The sequence below is a fragment of the Clytia hemisphaerica genome, unplaced genomic scaffold, assembly GCF_902728285.1.
Source record: "Clytia hemisphaerica strain Z4C2 unplaced genomic scaffold, Clytia hemisphaerica genome assembly, whole genome shotgun sequence".
Taxonomy (NCBI): domain Eukaryota; kingdom Metazoa; phylum Cnidaria; class Hydrozoa; order Leptothecata; family Clytiidae; genus Clytia; species Clytia hemisphaerica.
In genome coordinates, this window is record NW_027103551.1 from 156851 (window position 1) to 177207 (window position 20357).

Sequence of the window (20357 nt, forward strand, 5' to 3'; positions counted from 1 at the left end):
TAGGTACCCGAGAGTATAATCTTGATTTTTTTTCATGATTTGATTTGGATTATCAATCTTATGATTCAAATTTGAAGAGAATATTATTATTCTTCATGCTTTGGAGATTGAAGAACGAAAAATTAGCCAGGATCTGGTTAACACCCCTGTTCCACAGTCCCGTTTGAGAGTTTTTCCCAACAGTTGGGATGAAAATTTCTATGGATATCAACTCAATGTGAATTTTCAAGTGGGGCGGGGGCGGGTCTGTGATACAAGGGGGTTAGGGAGAGGACATCAAGGTCATACTCCCTATTTCATTATGGAATTTATATATGTTTTAAAGTGTATCCAGGTGTATCGAATAAAATCATAGTCCTTATAAAAAACACTGGTCTAGAAGCTTATTGTTTTAACTTTTTGCTAGCTTTTCCTTTGTTATTATCAAAAGATGAAATCGATTTGCTCCAGTTTTTGATCACGTTACCAAGTACTCCTCATGGGATTGGTTTAAGATTTAATCACATGATCAAAAAGTGAGCAAAACAAACTAATTTCTCAACGCAAGTTCAAGTAAGAAACAATGGAAAGAAACAAAAGGCTTCTAGACCGGGGTTTTTTATACGGACTATGATAAAATCTTTATTATTATTCTTCATCCTATTGAGCCTTTGTTTGATTTTGTTCTCGTATACTTCGTTCTTATAGAAACCAAAACATGTCTCTCATATAATTACTGTAATAATACCTATTATTGCTAACCTGATAACAGATGTTCATAATTTTCTTACGCGCACGGTAAACCTCTAAAGGCGCTTGAAAATTATACATCTGAGGAAAATAGTCCTCCCGCGGAAAATTCTACAACAAGAATCTTGTTGTGCGCCGGAAAAATAAAAACTGATACGGTGCCCTATTCATAAACACGATCGCGCAACTTTGTTGTCATTCCCAATCCTTTTAGACGAACGCGGTCCTTACGATTTCGAGATTGCATATTCGTCAGATTGTTTGTTTTCACACATCCCTTTAGAGCTTCAGCGTGGTGTGCAGAAAACATTCACAATCTGATCTCAGGTTAATTATTGCAAGATGCATGCATCATTTAAACACGCTTCTTTCTCTTCTTTCTCTTTAGAAAACCACAAAATATGAAATACATAATTTTGCACTGTAATGCTTACGCTAATATGAGGTATGTAGTGATTTAAAGGGACACTAAAGTAGTAAAATGTAAACACAGCGCGAACCACGTGTCATTAAAGAGAACAATTAAAATCACGTGTCCAAAACAAACTTGTAAAACAATTGAACAATCAAAATTATCCATATTTGGTTTGATTTTTTAATTTTGATATCCGCTGCATACGGTTTGTTTATAAATTTCGCAAGTACTGTTATGTCCCTTTAATGTTCCTATTGCCATAGAAATGTAAAAATCACGTGGGAAATATTTTAAGTTCTTACCTTAACATTTCCAGCGTGCACGATTCTTAGTTTAAATAAGATGAGAATTTTCAATTTTTTTATACTTTTTCAAAACGCATTCTGTTTTCCCTTTTAAATTAGGTGGTCAGGCAGGAGTACAGGAGTGATAGCCTCAAATCTTGTGTGAGACCCTCGTTCCCCCATTTTTAATTGTAAACGTTTCATATTTTATTCGCCATTTACTGTAGATTGTTCCACCATATGCTGAAACAGTGCCGGCTAACAGATCCCTCCTACATCAGCCAGAACTACATAAAAAAGAACAAAGAAAGCGATCGTGTATTGACAGTGCCATGTGTCTTTTGGTCGGAAAGGTATGGCATCGATTGTCAATAAAAGGTATTTTTTGTTATTTTATGATTTTCTAATAAGATTTTTTAAGAGGCACACTATCTTCGAATAAATGCCTCTTTGGTGACTTTTGTCTAAATAGGTTACCTCCTGCCAAAAAAATTATTTTATCTTTATAATTATTGCCTAACGCCAGTAGCGTAGCCAGGGGGCGCAAAATTTGTGTAGGATTGCAGATTTTTATGACTCAGTAATCATATTTTTATATTATGAATAGATAACCCGGGGGGGGGGTAAATGACCTACCAGACGTTCGGCCCTTAAGGGTGGGTTTTTCATAGTTCAGCTAGTGCACTGTAAGGTAGGAAATTACAAAACTGCACTGAACTGCACTGTAAAGGTAGGAAATTGTGATAAAAGGCCAATTTTTTGGTAAAATTGGCACAAAATTGGTCAATTTTGGAGGAAAAATTCCACATTTTCTTGGAAAATTGCAAAAAATTTCGCCCTTACGACCGAGAAATTTTGAAAAAGTGCACTGTAAGGGTATGATTTTTCATGGAAATTCACTGCACTGTAAGGGTCCGATTTTAGAAGCCAAATTTTGGGCCGAACGTATGGTCGTTTTCAGATCGAGTGCCCCCCGGGATAGATAATTTGATAATAATCTGCTCTCCTACACAAATTTTGCGCCCTCTTGGCTACGCTACTGTAACGTGTCTGAAGCCTTTTTGCAGCGTTTTGATTTTCGCTAGTGGTTTTAGCCTATCATAAATCATTTTCCGGGGGATATGTTTTAGTTTTGAATATACATTTTTAGCCTACAGTATATGGCCCCCAAAACGGGGACGGCCCCCAAAACGGAGGTTTTCATTAAAATGAAAATTCTGACTTGTAGATTTATCAGAATTAAACGATTTTTGTTTATTTTGAAAGAATGATGGTTATACTTAAAAATGAGCATGTTTTTGCTGGTTTGAGACAGATTCAAAATAACATATTTGCGTTTAAAGGAAATATTTCAACACCAAAATTAGATAAAAATTGGATATAACTCACTCTAGCTCCTTGGATATTGAAAATAAGTTATGAAAACGGGGTATAGGAAACTTTCTACACCTAATGCCGTTCAGAAAATGCAAATAGATCTGTGACTTTAGAGGCTGGGTAAAAGATATAGCATCTTGAAGGTCAACCAGTATTTTGGAGCCCTAGAATCAGCATTGACAAAACCGAAAATTCTAAATATGAGAAAAAGCAAAAAATCTCGGAATTCTATTCCTATCACCTTGAGTTAAAAGTTTATAACAAAAAATTAACATTATATATAAAATTTTTCGCTGAATCAGCAAAAACGGCAAATTCTGTCATTTTTTTGCAAAATATAGGAGAAAAATATCTTTAAAGCTGAATATTTTCAGTTTCAGTTAAGCTTTTTTTCTAAAATTTTCACAGCTTATTCCATACCTGAATGGAACTATTTTCAAAAGAGATTTGTTTTCAAAAACTTGATTAAGACGTTGTTAAATCAAAATTGTCATTTTGAAAATTTCTAAATTTTCAGTTTGGACTTTGCAATATCGAAAATCTTGAAATATTTCATAAAAATCATAAATTTTACATCCATCGGGTCGTAAATTTAAGGAAAAAGACAAATATGTTCATAGTTTCTCCCCCTTTTACCACGGGGCTTGATAATTTGATTTTAACTACACCTCCGTTTTGGGGGCCCCAAACCTGCATTTTGACAACCAGGGGTATACTGTAAAAATTTTGTCAAATTAATTTATGCCCAAAACCCTCTAAATCATATTTCAAAACTATGGTCAAAATTTTGTATTCATATCTTAAAGATATCTCGAGAAATCGCTAAAATTTCAAACCTCCGTTTTGGGGGCCGTTAGAAAAAAGCTACCTATCTTTAAGCGATTGAAAAATATTGTTGAAATTGAAAATTTTGAAATAGAACTTTAAGGAAATAAAGTAGAGATGTTAAAGGTTTTCATACAGCAAAAATTTTTGTAAAATCTCTTTTCCTCTAGATTTGAGAGAAATTTCAAATTTGATCGCCGTTTTGGGGGCCACATACTGTAAAGACAGATGATATTGGTAATCCTTGCTCCCCTGATTAGTGCTCATGACTTTTATAGATTTTGACAATAGGCTGCGAAACTTACGATTTTAGATGGTGGAAAATTACGATTTTAGATGGTGGTAAATTTAGATTTTAGATTCCCGTATATATCTTTTTCCGGGGGATATGTTCTAGATTCGCATCAATATCTTTAGCCTAAAACATAAAGTTGTTTGTAATCTTCGCCCCCTAATTAGTACCCATGACTATTATAAAATCTAACAATAGATAGAGCGTGTTAAAATTAGGCATTCCTCCATATTGAATTTTGAGTAATATTTTTTTTCTGAATTTACCGTTTTATTAAAACTTTCAAGGGCCTTTGTTGAGATTAAAAAGAAGATGTTTTTCGAAAGGCGAAAAAGACCCAATCACGCAAACCACTGGGGCCTCTTTGAGTAGTTTTGAACCAGCCTTGTCATATCCGTATATTATAGTTTAATGACCTAAAAAAGCTCTTTTTAGAACAAAAATGTAAGTTATTTATATTACCACCTCCAGCAAACGTCGAAAAGATATTGGGTCGCTAATTAGGCCTGAATAATAATTACAGTGAAATTACAGCGCCATTTCCCTTTGATAAAAATTATTAGTTTAATGAATGATCTTTCAAGAAAAGCAATCACTTGGAATTTGTTTTTGATGATGGTAGCGAACCACATGCGTTTCTTTATTTGCCTCGTTCATCAAATGAATGCTAGTAGATAGATATTATGAATAGTATCTGTAGATAGATTTCTCATTTCTCGTTTTTATGATTTTGCATTTTTCTTTCTTTCTTACTTGAAATTACAGTACAAAATTGAAGTTTTAAACATTTTTTAAGAGTTTCGAGAAGAGAAGATTTTCCAGGAGGTCTAAAGAAGTGTTTTCCATGTTCCCAGGGGGTAAAAAGCTATTCTTAAATTTCCAGGAGGTAAACGACTGATAACAGTTCGTCCACCCTCACTTTACGTCCATCAGTCAAAACCAAAAGTGGTACAAGTGGCTCTGGGTATGAAATTGAATGGTAAATGCTTTTTAAAGAGTGAAACCGCTCTTCTCACGCTGACTCAGGCAAATGCTTTTATGTAGTAATGACCATGCAAGTAAATGTATGCCCCCAGCGGTTTGCGTAAATGCGTGGATGCGTGAATGGGCTTTTTCACTTGCGTGAATGCGTGAACATTGAAAAAAATTGCGTGAATTGCGAAAAAACATTGCGTGAATGCGTGAAATTGGGAAAAAACATTTGCGTGATTGCGTGAATTGAAGGTCTGCTAAGGGGCCTCAATGTATATGTTTAAATTGCATGTTTGTCAGGATATTAGACTAGTAAACTAGTCGGTTATTACGTATAACCTTATAATAAAACTGTCATTCAAATAATGTAAACACTAATTAAATATTCAGCGCGTGTGAGAGAAAAGGAAACTAACCGACTAGAAGCTACTTCCAACGCCTTTTTTTCTTCACCTAAAATCGTAAGGAGAGACATACAGATTTCTGTATGTCTGGCCCGTGCGGGATTGCATTTATCTTTCTTTCTGTTTATTGCGTTTTTAGAAATGCTCATTTATTTATATGTTCCCATGTTCAATGTTACTATGAAATATCATTTAGTCAAAAAAGTTGGATGGATTCTCAAAAACCTAAAAAAAGTTGTAAAATTAAACAACGTTTTTTGAGGGAAGTAGCTTCTAGTCGTTGAAATTCAGAAAAGAGATGCAACTTCACCCCTTCGATTATTTTATTTGGAGCTTGATTTTTTGTATATGGGTCTGTTTTCAACGACTAGTTTACTAGTCTATCAGGATATCTAAATGAGGTGTTGAATGTAAAACAATAAAAGTGTGAGTCTCTCTCTTCTCGCATTACTTACATCAAATGTACATGTTAATGGAACGTTTGAGGTTTTACAATTTACAAAGATTTGTAAAGTAAGAGGGTTGAAAACAACCTTAGTTGCCTAAAAGCTACTCTACACTGGTGTAAAATTTACGATGCACACGATTTGAATACGGCCTAATTGATTCTAGTACGGCATAGATAACTTCCTATTCAACTTCACTTTCAGTTAAGTATCGACATTTTACGTTGAAAGTCTACCGTAGTAATCCTCAGACAGCCTGTTGTCCTTTACGGGGTCTGGAACCATTGAAGTATAAGCCCGAAGGGCTAGAATTGAATCTCCTTGGTAGGATTTGAAGCCTACCAAATCCTTCCAAAGTTGCGTGGCCTAACACGGTCCACCTAGTTTTAAGACAAATTGCAGATTGGAACTAAAATTTACTGCTAAGTTTGGAAATAAATATCACATGAAAACAAAAGAATTGCTAGATCCAATCCGTCGTCTAAAATACGATGCATATTTTAATGCTTCACTTTTTCTTGCCTGAGAAAGGTTAGAGATTCGATTCTAGCCCTTCGGGCTTATACTTCATTGGTTGGAACTCCAAATTCCTGACCTGTTGGTTACGTTGAAGATTTTGAAATATTTTAGATCCAATATTTGACAGTAGATTTATTTTTGTAGATACATTGAATAAACAAGATGGCGGATATTGAGATTCGAGAGGAACCAATCAAATGCGATGTCGTAAAAAAGTTCTGTTCACAAGTACACCATATGAAAGACATTGGACTATCACGTGTTCAACCGTTCAACCAGATATTTGGTAGTGGGCGTATCACAGACTTCTATAAAGGAATACAAGATTTTGAAGTCTATGAGGATGATGTATGGATCACTGGATTCCCAAAATCAGGTACCATTCCATACTCGAACCCAGTCCCTTAACTCACGTGGTACAAGTTACTCTTGGTAGGCGATTATACCGGGACTTTTTAGTCTTTGTTGCTACCTGTTCGTCAACTTGTCACTTGTCAACCTGTCAACTTGAAAGGGTAGAAACTTTCGCGGGCAGAAAATTTCGTGGGCAGAAGCTTTTGAGATTTTCGCAATTCTTGTCCTTTTTCGCGAAAGTTTCTGCCAAGTAAGAAGTTACACGAGAAATTCGTGAAAGTTTTTTCCGCGAAAAGTACACTTTTTTGCTATTTTATACTCAGTTTTCATTTTTTGTGAATTTCTATCGCTTCTTTGCCTGCAAAATGAAATAATCGTCTAAAATTCGTGAAAGTTATATCCTCTGAAATCGTTCCAAAAGTAAATTTCGCAAAAGTTAAATCCGCAAAATTTCGCGAAAATTAAAACCTTTGAAATATAATGTTTGAGTCATTTATAGCAGTAAAATATATATAAAGCAGTTATCCACCCCTACCAGTATAGGAACATTTCTTACCATGCCGAAACCACTTTCAAGGGAATAAGTCTAATAACGTTGACATTTTTTCCATGCGTAGCAAAAAGGACCCTAAAATTTTGTTTGTATTGTTTGCAGGTATGCGTTGGTTAATGGAGATAGTATGGTTGATCAAAAATGATGTGGATATTGAAAAAGCCAAAACAGTGTCAATGAGTGAACGAATACCATTTATGGAGTGAGTAAAATTTTCTTCCAATTTCTTTTTCCATATTCCCTAGACTAGTAAACCATGTCGTTGTATTTCGCTGCAGCTTAATCTAGCAATGGGCTCCTTGTCTATATATGTTCACTGAATACATGTCTTTCCAAACCACTCAATTTCCCGCGGCAATTTCTATTTTTTATAAGAACTCTTTATAAGCACATTCCCACGTTCCTGTGTCCAAGGAAAGACAGACGTTTGCTAGTCTACCATTCCCTAGCTATGGCATACGACTTTTTAATGTTCATCTAACGTTATATGGATGTTGTTATGGACGTTGTTTGGACTTTTGCAGTAGCGATTGCGAATTTACACGTTTTTTTTAAGAACATCCAAGAATTTTGAAGACTTCGGATGTTCTTAGCTTTCTGAGTCGTAAGCCTAAAAATGTTCTTAAGTCTTTAAGTGCCAATGACGAGTATATTGGTCTTGGGCTATGAAGGAGGGCTTTTTTAATGCCCAGTTTGAGTTAAAAATCGTCACTTTTGGTCCAACTCGTAGGAATTGGATTGGTTTCATGGTCAAGCAAAAAAAAAAAAAAAAAAATGAGTCTTTTCAGCGAGATTTGAAGCTAAAAAGTAAACTAGCCATAGCTTTCACTAACTGCCACCCGCTAATTAATACAAATGCTTGTAAAACTAATTAATGCTAATTAAGGCTTTTTAATGCTTTATAGCAAAAGTTTGGAAATGATTTGGAATAGTTATAATGATTCTTCTCAGCATTTTCTTTGAGATATCAATGAATAAGCTAACATAAATGAGACATTTTTTTTCTAAAAATATGAATTACTTTTTACAAAGAATAAAATACGAATCTTAAAACATTCATTAGGAAAAGTGTCCAGGTAGAATCAATTACAGACAGTTACAGATTTGTTTTATGTTTTTGTGTTTTTGTGTATACTAAACCAGACAAAAGACATGCAACTATATTTATTTCAACCAATTTGAAATAGGTATAAATGAAACATAGTAGAACCAAACAGCATAAGAAATGCTATGAGCCAGAAACATAACGAGCAGGAACCAAAAATTGACAGGTAACAACGTACCGTGAAATTGGGTAACTTGCATCAGTGGAGGCTAACATGCATAGCCCTCGAATGAATGACCTGGCTGGTCATTAAAATACAACTACGCAGCTCTGCTCGCAGCTCTACTCTACCATTTTTGTTTTGATTTAATTTTGTATTTTAATGACCAGCCAGGTCATTCATTTGAGGGCTATGCAAGGCGGATGAAATTTACATATGAGTTTACCGTCGGCCGCCCGCATCTCTAAAAAGCACCCGCATGAAAATTTCATTATCTTCAAAATTCCTAAAATTTTCATTATTTCTATATTTCTTTACAACTACAACCTCCATCGTTGTTAAAATCGTCTCTACGCAGGATTCCCTCTACGCATGACCTTTTTTGCAGAGTAAACACGGGTAAACAAAGAAGATTTTTTACAGAAAATGTGACCGCCCTCAATCCTACAACTACAGCGGGCGTCACGCCCATCTATCTGCCTAACCGCCCTGGCGGCCATTTTAGTTTTTTGTCAAATCTAGCGCCACTGTAGCAATCGATCTTTATTTTTCGTTCGCAAAACATGCGTAGGGTTGAAGCGAAGCAAAATTTTTTATTTTGAGAGAGAATGGTTAGCAGAAATGGTGGATAAGGTGCTGTTGGGAAAATAATGAATAATGAATAATGAAATCATGCCGCATCTATTTTTGTGTAAGTTCACGACGGTAAACTCATATGTAAATTTCATCGGCCCAAGTTAGCCTCCACTGATGCAAGTTACCCAATCTCACGGTACTTAGGAGTTTTTCCAACTGTTTAACAAAGGATATCGTGATCCAAAATTGTTTACAATAAATGGATTTACCAGTAATCTAGAAGCTGTAACAGCGTTGTGTAAAGGATGGAAGATGATAGGACGTAACGTGGTAATAGTATCAGTAACGAGGCAATATTGATGAGCAGGAAGCAGGTATTAACAGGAAATAGCGTACATTCAGGACTTTTTCCAACGGCATGATAAGGGATCTCACTGACAAAATTGTTTACATTAAAAAGATATGCCAGTTATCTTCATCGTGTAGAAGGATGGAAAATCATGACGTAACGTGGTAATAGTAGCAGTAACGAGGTAATTGCGTTGTCAAGGTAAACGAATCCTCATTCATAAAAAGCTTAAAGGGAAAATAAGAAACATGAAATTAGATGATATGGTGAGTGTACTGAAATTTCCTCAAAAATAGTTCACCAAAAGTTTCTTTCAATCTTTGATAATAATTTCCCAAATAGTGCCTGGTAAGTATCAACAAGAACACAGACCTGTGTTAAACATAAAAGATTAATAAAACCAAGTCTTATAAAAGTACAGAAAGAAAAAAATATTTATACTTACTGTCGAGAAGTATACCATAACACAGGATTTTTAAGCATTCTTGTTGAGAGTAGAGTATGTTGAATGACGATTGTCGAATAAATTTAGTTACAGTGGAATTTCGTTGCCAATTCAACCACCAACAATAATCACTTTTGTCCATATTCAATCATTGTTCTACTATTATCATTTTAATCATTGTTCATTATTATTGCTATATTGGGGACAAACTGTTTGGATCGAAAAATGAAACAATCTCCTGAATGTCTAAGATAGGAGACAGATTGTAATTTGACTGTCAGCAAATTCACTGATTGGTATATGTATACATCTTGTTTAATCCGAAAGTCAAAAGTAAATGCATACAAGTATATATTTTGACTGCAGGAAGAGAGAGCTTGAATTTAAAAAAACTTCCAGAAACTTCTCCATTCCATTTCCTGCATGTTGACCAATCGGGCAAAATTCTACAAGCGGAATAGAATCTACTGTCGAAAGCTGAGTAAAATACCGCGGCGCCTGCTATTATAAAGAAAAAGTTTTTAGGCTAGCAACTGCCGTCCCTGAAAAAAAACCGAACATTTACGGAAGAGACTAACTACGGGTAGGCTTGCGCGACAAAACAAAACAAAACAAAACAAAACAAAACAAAAAACGCAAAAATTCGAGATTCCAGTCCAATATCTATGCGTGAAACTATAAGTGCCTCCTCGTCGCTGCGCTCCTGCGGGGGCAAAAAATGCTAACATTTGACGAAAATCCACTTTTTAAAGATTTTGCGAACCGTTTTCTGACCATTTTTGGTCAACAAGTGATCCAAGAATCTCAAAATTTGGCCCTGCTTTACTTGATTCTGTCTTCCAGCGAATTAGTTTGAAGTTTTACTACTGGGCACCTTTCTATCATTCAGACAGATCCGCGCAGCAGGTCCACTCCTTCTAGATCCGGAGATATAAGCCTTTAAAGTTTGAACTAGTGATTTTCTTTTAAAAACTTAGAAAAAGTGACCGTGGCACTTAAACGGTTAACGTGTTTATTTTCACCATTATATATAGCATTTTTGGCCATTTGTTTTCGAGTCCGGAAAGCAATAAAATGTTCTTAACTTGTTCCTAATATTTTGGCCATCAAAGCCTTATGTTCTTATATAGTTTGTTCTTATTAAGGAAAATGAAATCTTAAAGATTTTTTGATCCATGCGCCAAAATGCTAAAGGCGTGCTGAAAATAGTACTCTTTAAGAATATCTTTCAGGCTTAAACCCAAAACTTAAGAACATCCGAAGAGGATTCCAAACTTTTGAACGTTCTTTTAAAAACATATGTACAGTATTGATCAGACTAAATATTTCCTGTTTCTATTTATATTCTTTTTTTAAATTTGTCCAATTCAAACAGGCTCGCCATATATCAAATGTGGCTTAATCGCAATTAAGTCGCTAATCAAATATGTTTGCAAAAATCAAGATAGCAGCACGATAATGTTTTACTTTTTCACAAGCATAGATAAAACCTGTTCAGGGGTTCCGCTTAGCGTTTCCTAGCAACAAATTTGCTACCTCCAGAAAGACTTCTGTTTATGGTTTAAAGAGGGCGCGTTAACAATGTTAATTGCCTTTGAAAAAAGATCGGACTTTGTTTGGGACATGCAGGAGGAAGATTTTCAAGGAAAGAAAACGCGTTGGATGTTATTGAGATGTTATTATTGCACTTTTTCACTGTGTCCTTTTCGTGTAAAATTTAGAAACATTGAGGCTGGATCGAGGCTATCACGCTGATAAATAAAGCATACGACACAGTGGGGGAGGGGAGGGTATTTATAGCCTAAAAATGTTCTTAACATGTTCTTATTTTCACCATTTTATGAGCATTTTTTGCCATTTTTCTCAGAAACCGGGTGTTTTCGAGTCCGGAAAGCCTTAAAATGTTCTTTACTTGTTCCTAATATTTTGGTCATCGAAGCCTTGTGTTCTTATATAGATAATTTCCTACTTCAATCTTTATTCTTTTTTAATTTGTTCAATTCAAACTGACTCGTCATATATCAACTATGTCTAATCACAATTCGTTTCCTAGCAACAAATTTGCCTAAGGTTTAAAGAGGGGCGTTAACGATGTTAATTGCCTTTGAAAAAGCCGGACTTTTAAATTGCAGAGGAATGCGGGAGACATAAAAGTAGTAAAATATAGACACTGAAATCACGTGTCCAAAATAAACTTGTAAAACAATTGAACAATCAAAATTAGCCATATTTGGTTTGATTTTTTATTTTGACAAATTTCGTAAGTACTGTTATGTCCCTTTAAGGAAAGCAGACACATTGGATGTTATTGGAATTGCACTTCTTCGCTGTGTCCTTTTCGTGTAAAATTTAGAACCATCGAGGCTGGATCGAGGCTATCACACTGATAAATAAAGCATACGACACAGTGGGGAAGGGTATTTGTATACATTCGTAGGTTAACAACAGGTCAGGTAACTCTTCTCCAAGGTTCTGACTTGAAATATCAATCATGAAAATGATAAGCAATCGTTTGTTGAAAGGATAAATCAAAGATGCTTCCACTCTTCCTACTTGATAGATTAATGTATTATTAGATAGCATTTTGATAAAGTCACGTACACACAATCTGTTGAGCTCATTTCGAGATAGACCTTCAGTTTGTAAAAAGGTCCAGTTTAAGGAAAAAAGCAAAGAGTTAACTGAAGTTAATTTCCAGTTATTTGAAAGAAACTTCAACGTAACATTCTTACTGCTATCTTTTACAAACGAAAACACTGCCACGAGTATGGAAAAACTTTTGATCGCTTTTGCAATCTGCTTGGCCATTCAAGGTTATACATGTACCACACAAACGTGTAGTGGATATGATGCTTCAAAGGACCAGTATTATTGTGAATACAGGGAAGGTGACGCTGCATCCAAAATCATCATCAACGCTCCTCATGGGGGAGGTCTGGTACCGAATTCTATCCCCAATCGAAGCAAAGGCTGCTGGGATAGCACCGCTGAGGAATGTATATGGAGGCATGATTGTGGATTAGAGTCTGATAATTGCAAAGCAAAGGTGTTTAGAGATGGTTGGACCAAACCGATTGCGATTGAGCTTGCAGAAGAGATTAGACAACTGACAGGACAAAGACCACACTTGATCATCAATAACCTGAAGCGGATTAAGATGGATGGGAATCGTGAAAGGAATCAAGCATGTTTTGGCGTACCTGAAGCCGAGACTGCTTATGATGAATATCATTCATTCATTGCTAAAGCTAAAAATGATCATTTTGCTAATCGACGTGGTTTGTTCATTGATGTTCACGGGCAGGTTCATAGTCATGGTATGATCGAGCTTGGTTATCAAGTGTTGAGCCGTCGCTTGAACGAGGATGACCTCGAGGAACGTTTTTCATCGCTTCATTACGCCGCCGATCATCTACCGGATGGTTTCACTTTTGATCAAATTTTACGAGGAAACAAAAGCATCGGTTGGTATTTACAGGAGAAAGGTTACCCAACTATACCTTCCCCTGCTCACCCGGCACCCAATGGGCTACCTTACTTCATAGGAGGATATAATACTGAAAGATACGGCTCCAAACGTGGCGGGATGGTTGACGGCGTCCAGGTGGAGATTCATTCACAGTACAGAACAAGTAATACAGCTGTACGTTCAGATTTTGTTAAAGCACTTGCTAAATCTGTTGTAGAATATATGGAGGATGGCCAATATTAAGGACTTGAAAACTTTTGATGAAGTTCTGAAACAGGAGGAAATATTATAACACAGTTGATTTTACTTTTTTTATTGGTTAAATGAAACTCATACAATTATTGTCTACGATACAACTTTCAAAATATATTCAAAAACTCTATGCTATGGTTTGCGATTGACTTCAAGATACAACATATTTGAGACGAGTTTAACAAATGGGCTCAAAAAGTTAAACCACGGTTGACATTTTCAATTTTTTATAAAGGGCGTGTTTTCTTTACAATGGTATATATATATGCTCACTATAAAAAATATGAGAAGGGAGCGTTTAACTATAATATTTACAAGATAAAAATTTCGTTTTTTCTTTCTGTTTAAAATTTAAAAAAAACTACCTTCCTAGTCCGACTGACTTAACTTACTCTGGAAAAGCCCTAGGTAATCCGCATCGGGGCCTATCCGCGTGGAAGGTAGAGCTTTTCACAGGGAAAACCTAGTCAGCACACGACAGCCCGTAAGTAAAAAATCCTCCTGTGAGGAGAGTCGAAAGTCGAGGTTAATGAGAAGGGTGCCGGGAAATCGCCCAGGCGGCGAAAAAAGTCAGGGAATCAACGGTGAGAGATAAAAACCAAAACAAAGATGGCAACCTCAAGCTATGGACTCAGGCAAAATTAGGAGTTTAGGGTTTTGACTCACAAGGTACAAAGTGAATGGCCGAGAGATATGATAAATAGTTATGCTAACTTTATGTACTTATAAGTTGTTTTTTTCTTCATAATATAGTTTATAGTTTTTGTATAATAATTTTGGTTAATAAAAGACTTCAGGAAATATATGAAAATGTAATCATTAACGAAAGGAGAAAGATTGAGAGAGGGGATCAACAAACTTCATCTTTGCACCGAAAAACTTAAAGATATACTGTTATAAATAGTTTTTAACAACGTTTTATTTTCTTAAAAAAATTGATTTTTCCTAAATGAATAGTTTTTAAAAAGGTTTTGCATTGGACAACCATTGAGATTAAAGCCCAAATGGCTAGAGTGGAACCTTGAATTTACGGCACGTTCAGAATGACGAATCGAATCTAACGCTTTCTTTATTTTCACGCTTTCTTTGTTTCATTTAAGCCTCAATAGTAGTAAAGGAGGAAGCCTACCTTCCACTTTAAGTGAATAACCACTTATCACTGAGCAGTGTTTTTTTTCTTTTCTAATGAGCTCGAAATAATTCATTTCGATAAGAATTCCAAGAATTTTCTGTCAAGGTATACAGTCATCGCTCATGAGAGAAGTGAGTCAATGTTATAAGTGAGTGATGATCAAACATTCATTTTGGAACTCTTCCTCATAAACAAGACCATTCGATTTTAAATGAGTAACAAGAAGCCGTAGCGGCGTGAAGGTCCAGCTGACGTGGCAATAACCGAATGTCGTTCGTACCGGGTTCCTTAAGTGACGCAAAAAAGTTTCCTTCCTATCCTCCACTCTGAGCTTCTATGCTTTGACACTTTCTTTGTATTACAAAGCACCTATGATTAGAACGCCAGCGCCTTAACCACTCGGCCATCGAGTCACAACTGCATTAAGGAGTTCAAAGTTCCTTATAAACATGGTATTTACTCCAAACTCTACCTGGGGGCTAAAACCCCAACCAGGGGTTAACTCCCATCCCTAACCCTAGCCCTAACCCTACCTGACCCTACCTGAAACAACCCTTTAATCTAACCGGGAAATTTGACTCTACTACCAATTCAATCCAAAACATAGGTCAAACATCGCGCGGGTAGGCGGGGCAAAAATTCTAGATCGGCCGTTTGGTTTAGCCTGGACTTGTTAATTTATTGCGCGCACAGGCCCCGACCAACGATGTAAAAATAATAGATAACCAACTACCTCTAGAAGGCACTTCTCCCAAGAGACCAACCATTGTTTTCCTATTGAAATGAGCACTCTATTAAAAAGCTCTGTGTGCAGTGCGTGTTATGCTTTTAGCTAGATTTTGACACACATTTTGACATCCACTGAATTGATAGAAAATATGAATTGTTATTTACTGCAAATTTTGGAATTTTTTCAAAAGATAAAGGTACCAATCTTTAGACAGATTGACTACGGATCGGCCTGATACCACTTAATGTTCATCTGGATAAATAAACGCTCATAAAATGCTGTTATCTGAAAAATATATGTGTGATTTGAAATGCGATATCTCACGTATGAAAAGTGCATGAAGGTTGCATGATACAAAATAGCCTGGGAATCCAAGCGTTAAACTTTTTTCACAGTCTAGTTTATGATATTTTTGCTGCTGGTTTAACGCTTGGTGCAGGTAACTCGCCTGCAGGGACATTTTTCCCTGCAATGCAGGTTCGGCCTGATTGGCCAGCTTTCGGCGTATTACTTAGCAGTACTTTCGCGCGCATTTTGATAATTTCGATGCGCGCGCATAATTTATGGAAAAAGCTGACTTTGCAGAAAAAAGGAAAACAAATGAAAATGAAAACATAGATTCATTTAGAAACAAAATGGCTGTTGACTGGAAGTCTAAATACATGTGGCTGATGTTTTGATGTGGTTTGTAGTAGTTTTGAAAGTCTTTAGAGCTTGTGAAAGAGTTTTTATGGTAAGTTGATTATGTGTGTTTGCCTGGGTTTCCAAAGTTCAGCAAGTCTGTCAACAAGGGTTCACACACAGACTGTTTATAACATTCTGTGTCAGACTAATCTACCTGCACCAAGCTCTATAATTTTAGAACTTTGTGAGGTGAGGTATTTTTTGTTTTTTCTAAAATTATGAGCTTGGATTCCCAGGCTACAATAATATCTAATTAAAAAATTCCTTCTGTAAGGCTGCCTATAAGAAAATACACTTTTTCTAACCCAAGTTTTGGAAAAATATACATCACGTCATCGATTCTGTCCAATAGAAGGTTGCAAATGAAGCAAGTTTTTATTTAATTGCACTTTTTACGATGCAAAATGTCATTAATATTTTTACAACCGTAACACGGATGTTTTTTGAGAATCAAGGCAAGTTGGTTATCTATTATTTTTACATCGTTGGCTGGACCAACTATGAACAAGTAAACTGCAACAGCAGTGAGGTCTGTTAGCACATAAAAGCGTAATAATTTGATTATTGACGTAAGATTGAAATAGATTCTTTGGTCAAATAAATCAAATTTATAAAAACCAAACCGGGAAGCGATTAGTAGATTATTAGACACCTGTGAATTTCTACGTCCTTTCTAGGCCTGAATTTCGCTATAAAACACTAAAACTATAAACTTATGTATACTTTTGTTTCTCGTAGCTTTGATTTGGTTTTTCCATTGTCACCTGATCCAAAGAATCCCTTCTCCCAAAAAGCAAGCAAAGCGGAGCGCCCACGTATCATCAAAGCACATTTGGCATATCAAATGCTACCAAAGCAAATTGAAGCAAAGAAGCCAAAGGTAGGAGGGAATGATTTCCAATTTATCTCCTAAAGATTTTCCCCAGCTGGCACACAACGTTGTTTCAACGTTTATCTAACGTTCACAACATCCATATAACGTCAGATGAACGTTGAAACAACGTTGTGTGCCAGCTGGGTCAGTATCTTAGTAAAAGGAAATTTGTTCGGTTTTTTGAGGTCGCTCGACTTTTTTAGTCAAAGCACTTGTTATACATATTTGGAAAATAACATGGATGCCAATTTTTTTTCAGACACTTTCGTGTGTTTTTCGGACAAATATAGCGGTCTTAGGCAAAAATCATAGGGTCAAAATTTAATGAAAATTTGCACTTTTTAAAGCTCAATATCTCGAGATAGGTAGAGAAAACGTGTATACTCGCAATATATCTCTAATCTTAATTTATTGAAACCGCTTTCATCATTTTCATTCAGATTTGGGATGAACATTAAATGGCTTTTTGCGCGTGCTGATTTTCTAAAGCAAAACAATAGCATTAACATCAACTTAGAACCCAGTTGCTTTCGCTTTTCACTTTCGCTTTCGTTTTCGTTTTCGATCATAAAGCAACGTGATTTTGATTGTTTTGGCTGAAGAACAAGACCAGATCATCACATTCGCATACGCAGAATAGATGATATGTCATGTTATGAGATTATGTTGGTACTAAAGGCTTGGGGACACGAGAAGTTTTTTCTGCGTTGGTGCAATGCAACATGCTACATGCTAAATCATATCAACCTGAAACGTTTTCTCGTGTCTCCACCCCATTTTTCTTTCTACCAATAAAAGTAAAATCTCACTTTTGTCCCTGGGGGACAAAATCAGCGTGTCTTTTGGGTATTTCCCTTCACTTTTTGTCCCATGTTTAAAACAAAAAAAAAGAAACCATGGGACACGCACTTTTTATCTTGTGTTGGTGGGATAGAGCATGTTGCATTGGACCAACGCGAAAAAGACTTCTCGTGTCCCCTAGGCTCCTGCTCATCCTCTAACGAAAAAAGTTTCTTATAGGAAGTATAGGTCTGCGAATCAGACTACGTGTCCCCAAGCCTTTAATCTTTATTCATTTTTAGATCATCCACATTATTCGCAACCCACGTGATACCTGTATCTCTTTTAAAAACCATTTCCAAAGTTTCGAGAATTACCAAGGTGACCAAGAAACAATCACGGAGATGTTCCTCAATGACCGAGGGCCATATTATGCTCCATACTTCTCTAATGTGATGGGTTACTGGGAGCGAAGAAACGATCCTAATGTTTTGATTATATTCTATGAAGATATGAAAAAAGATTTACGGTGAGTTTTCTTGGGTAAATTTTTCTCTATCGAACCCCACATAGTGTAGGGAAATTCATGAAATCACATAAATTTGGTGGGCATTTATTTCGGCGGAAATCCGTCAAATTTTCTTTCCATTTTGAAACTCAAAATTTTAAAGTTCAATAAAAGCTTTTAACTTTTGATTTAGAAGATGCTTTTAGTACCATTAGAAAGCTATTTTTATACTCTTTCTAAAAGCATTCGTTTTACGCCCCTTTAAATCAACTGGTCAGGAGCTATAGCTCTGAGACTCAGTATTTTGGCTTGTTTTGGACGCATATACGCGTCCCTCGTGGTTTAAGGGTTAAAATAGTCGGGCTATGTTTCAGACTTTTTTCCCCCGTAAATCTTAAAGTTTTTGTCCTAAGCAGAACTGTTCAACGATGGTGAATTCTGCTCCAAGTCCAAAAATTTGAAACCCCATTACTTTAAAAGAAGTATAAAATTTTGATATGCTGCGGTACCGTCCTTTTGCATAAGATTTCACTTCACACGCTAAAGTTCCACTGTCACTCTCTAACGGAAAAAGACTAGAAGTCCGGGCGTAATTAAAAAATCAGCTTCGGAAAATTGATTAGTTTCATAACGAACACAAGCTATCTTTCGTACCTCTAGAAATTACCCTTTCCAATTTTTAACTGGGTCCCCCGTAAAAAGACGGGAACATCCCAAAAGTGGAATTTTAGTCTGGGAAAATAATCTTATACCCAAAACGACGGTACGTATAGACTGTGCTATAGTCTAAGACAAATCAATATCTAAGAAATAAACCATTAAAGCCGAAGAAAATTCGCAAATAACGGGTTTTTTCCGAAAAGAGTTTACAGTCGATAGAGCCAATTTTTTTTCTCCGTATACCGCCAAACGCCATATTTTCCCGCCTTTACTATCAATGTAATGGACGATAACACCGTCTACGGTACGTATACTGAAGTTTTAAGAGTGGTGTCCACCTTAACATTCAGTTTTTTTTCTCTATGGGATCCTGATAGCTTTTTAATAATCATAATATCTTTCAGATCAGCGGTGCGGAAGATGGCCGATTTTATGGAAGTTGATTTCAAAGAAGAAAATATGGAGAAACTTTGTGAACATGTTCAATTGAAAAATATGCAAAAGAACCCTTCAGTTAATATGGATAAAATTGTAGAGGTAGGTTGGTCAGATTGTTTTTCAGACGACCGAGATCGTTTTTAGACTTGCGTATCTAAAGTAAAGAAAGTCAGCGACCGCAGTCGGCGGCGACCCGAAAGCTATCCACACGAAGGTTGGGAAGGGTTCCCTCTTTTTCACTCTGCCTTGATCTTTCTCTTTAATTACTGAGAATAGATCTTTTCATAAATTACGTCACGAATATCACTTGCCTCGTATTCAAACAATTACCTTGGTGATTATGTCCCTTAAGACATAAAATGATTTTTTTATGAATAGAAAACAGTTTTGATAAAGTCCGTTGGGAGTTAATCACCATGGCAATAATTTCAAAACGAGGCAAGTGCTGTTCGTAACGTAATTTATGAAAAGGTCTATTAAGCAGAGAGGCATACAGTACCATTTTGTACAAAGTACGAACTCTTAAGCATAACCCACTTATCGCTTATATAAAGCGGTGAAATAGATCTTTTTTGAAGTATTAACTATCTAACAAATGTTTCCGTTATCATCGTTCGCCATCGAACTAATCATTTTGAAGAGGGAAAATAATCCTAAAATCTTCAGAATCTGCTACCCGGTTTGTCCAAATTTGCGCCGACCTACCACGCTTCTGACCTCAAGCTGGTTTTCAATTAACCGTTAATTCTCCCATTTTCTTCAGATGATGTGTCAAATTCAGAAAAATGATAATCCAGGCCAAGTCATTCACAAAGGACAGACAGGTCGTTGGAAAGATATTTTTGATGAAGCGACAATAGAACGATTCAAAGAATGGGAAACTAAAAACACTAAAGACACAGGACTCGAATTTATATATGAATCGTGATATTATTGGAATAGACTTCTTTTTCTATCAATTAACATTTCTTGAACCCTTATATATGCGAGAAAATCAAATTAAGAAGATTTTATCTCTAGGGATG

General features: G+C 36.0%; 1 protein-coding gene and 1 long non-coding RNA gene across 2 annotated transcripts; one reads left to right on the forward strand and one right to left on the reverse strand.

Moving 5' to 3' along the window:
• Window positions 1–1566: 1566 nt before the first annotated feature.
• Window positions 1567–20295, forward strand: LOC136800136 (luciferin sulfotransferase-like). Its single transcript, XM_067056747.1, has 7 exons — window positions 1567–1806; window positions 6408–6639; window positions 7273–7372; window positions 16811–16952; window positions 18029–18255; window positions 19299–19431; window positions 20096–20295. The coding sequence occupies exons 2-7, from the start codon at window positions 6426–6428 to the stop codon at window positions 20258–20260; spliced, it is 981 nt and encodes a 326-aa protein (XP_066912848.1). The 5' UTR covers window positions 1567–1806; window positions 6408–6425; the 3' UTR covers window positions 20261–20295.
• On the reverse strand, window positions 8112–10158 carry LOC136800134 (uncharacterized). The gene is made up of 2 exons (XR_010845674.1): window positions 9806–10158; window positions 8112–9587 (listed from the first exon to the last, which is right to left on the reverse strand). It is a non-coding gene; the product is annotated as an uncharacterized lncRNA (long non-coding RNA).
• Window positions 20296–20357: the final 62 nt, after the last annotated feature.

What these genes read in the sequence shown, in the direction of transcription:
- LOC136800136 (XM_067056747.1), top strand. Translation starts at nt 6,426, where the DNA reads ATGGCGGATATTGAGATTCGAGAGGAACCAATCAAATGCGATGTCGTA. An exon ending in GAACGAATACCATTTATGGA is followed by an intron (nt 7,373 to 16,810) that starts GTGAGTAAAATT and finishes TGTTTCTCGTAG; the next exon opens with CTTTGATTTGGTTTTTCCAT. An exon ending in TTGAAGCAAAGAAGCCAAAG is followed by an intron (nt 16,953 to 18,028) that starts GTAGGAGGGAAT and finishes ATTCATTTTTAG; the next exon opens with ATCATCCACATTATTCGCAA.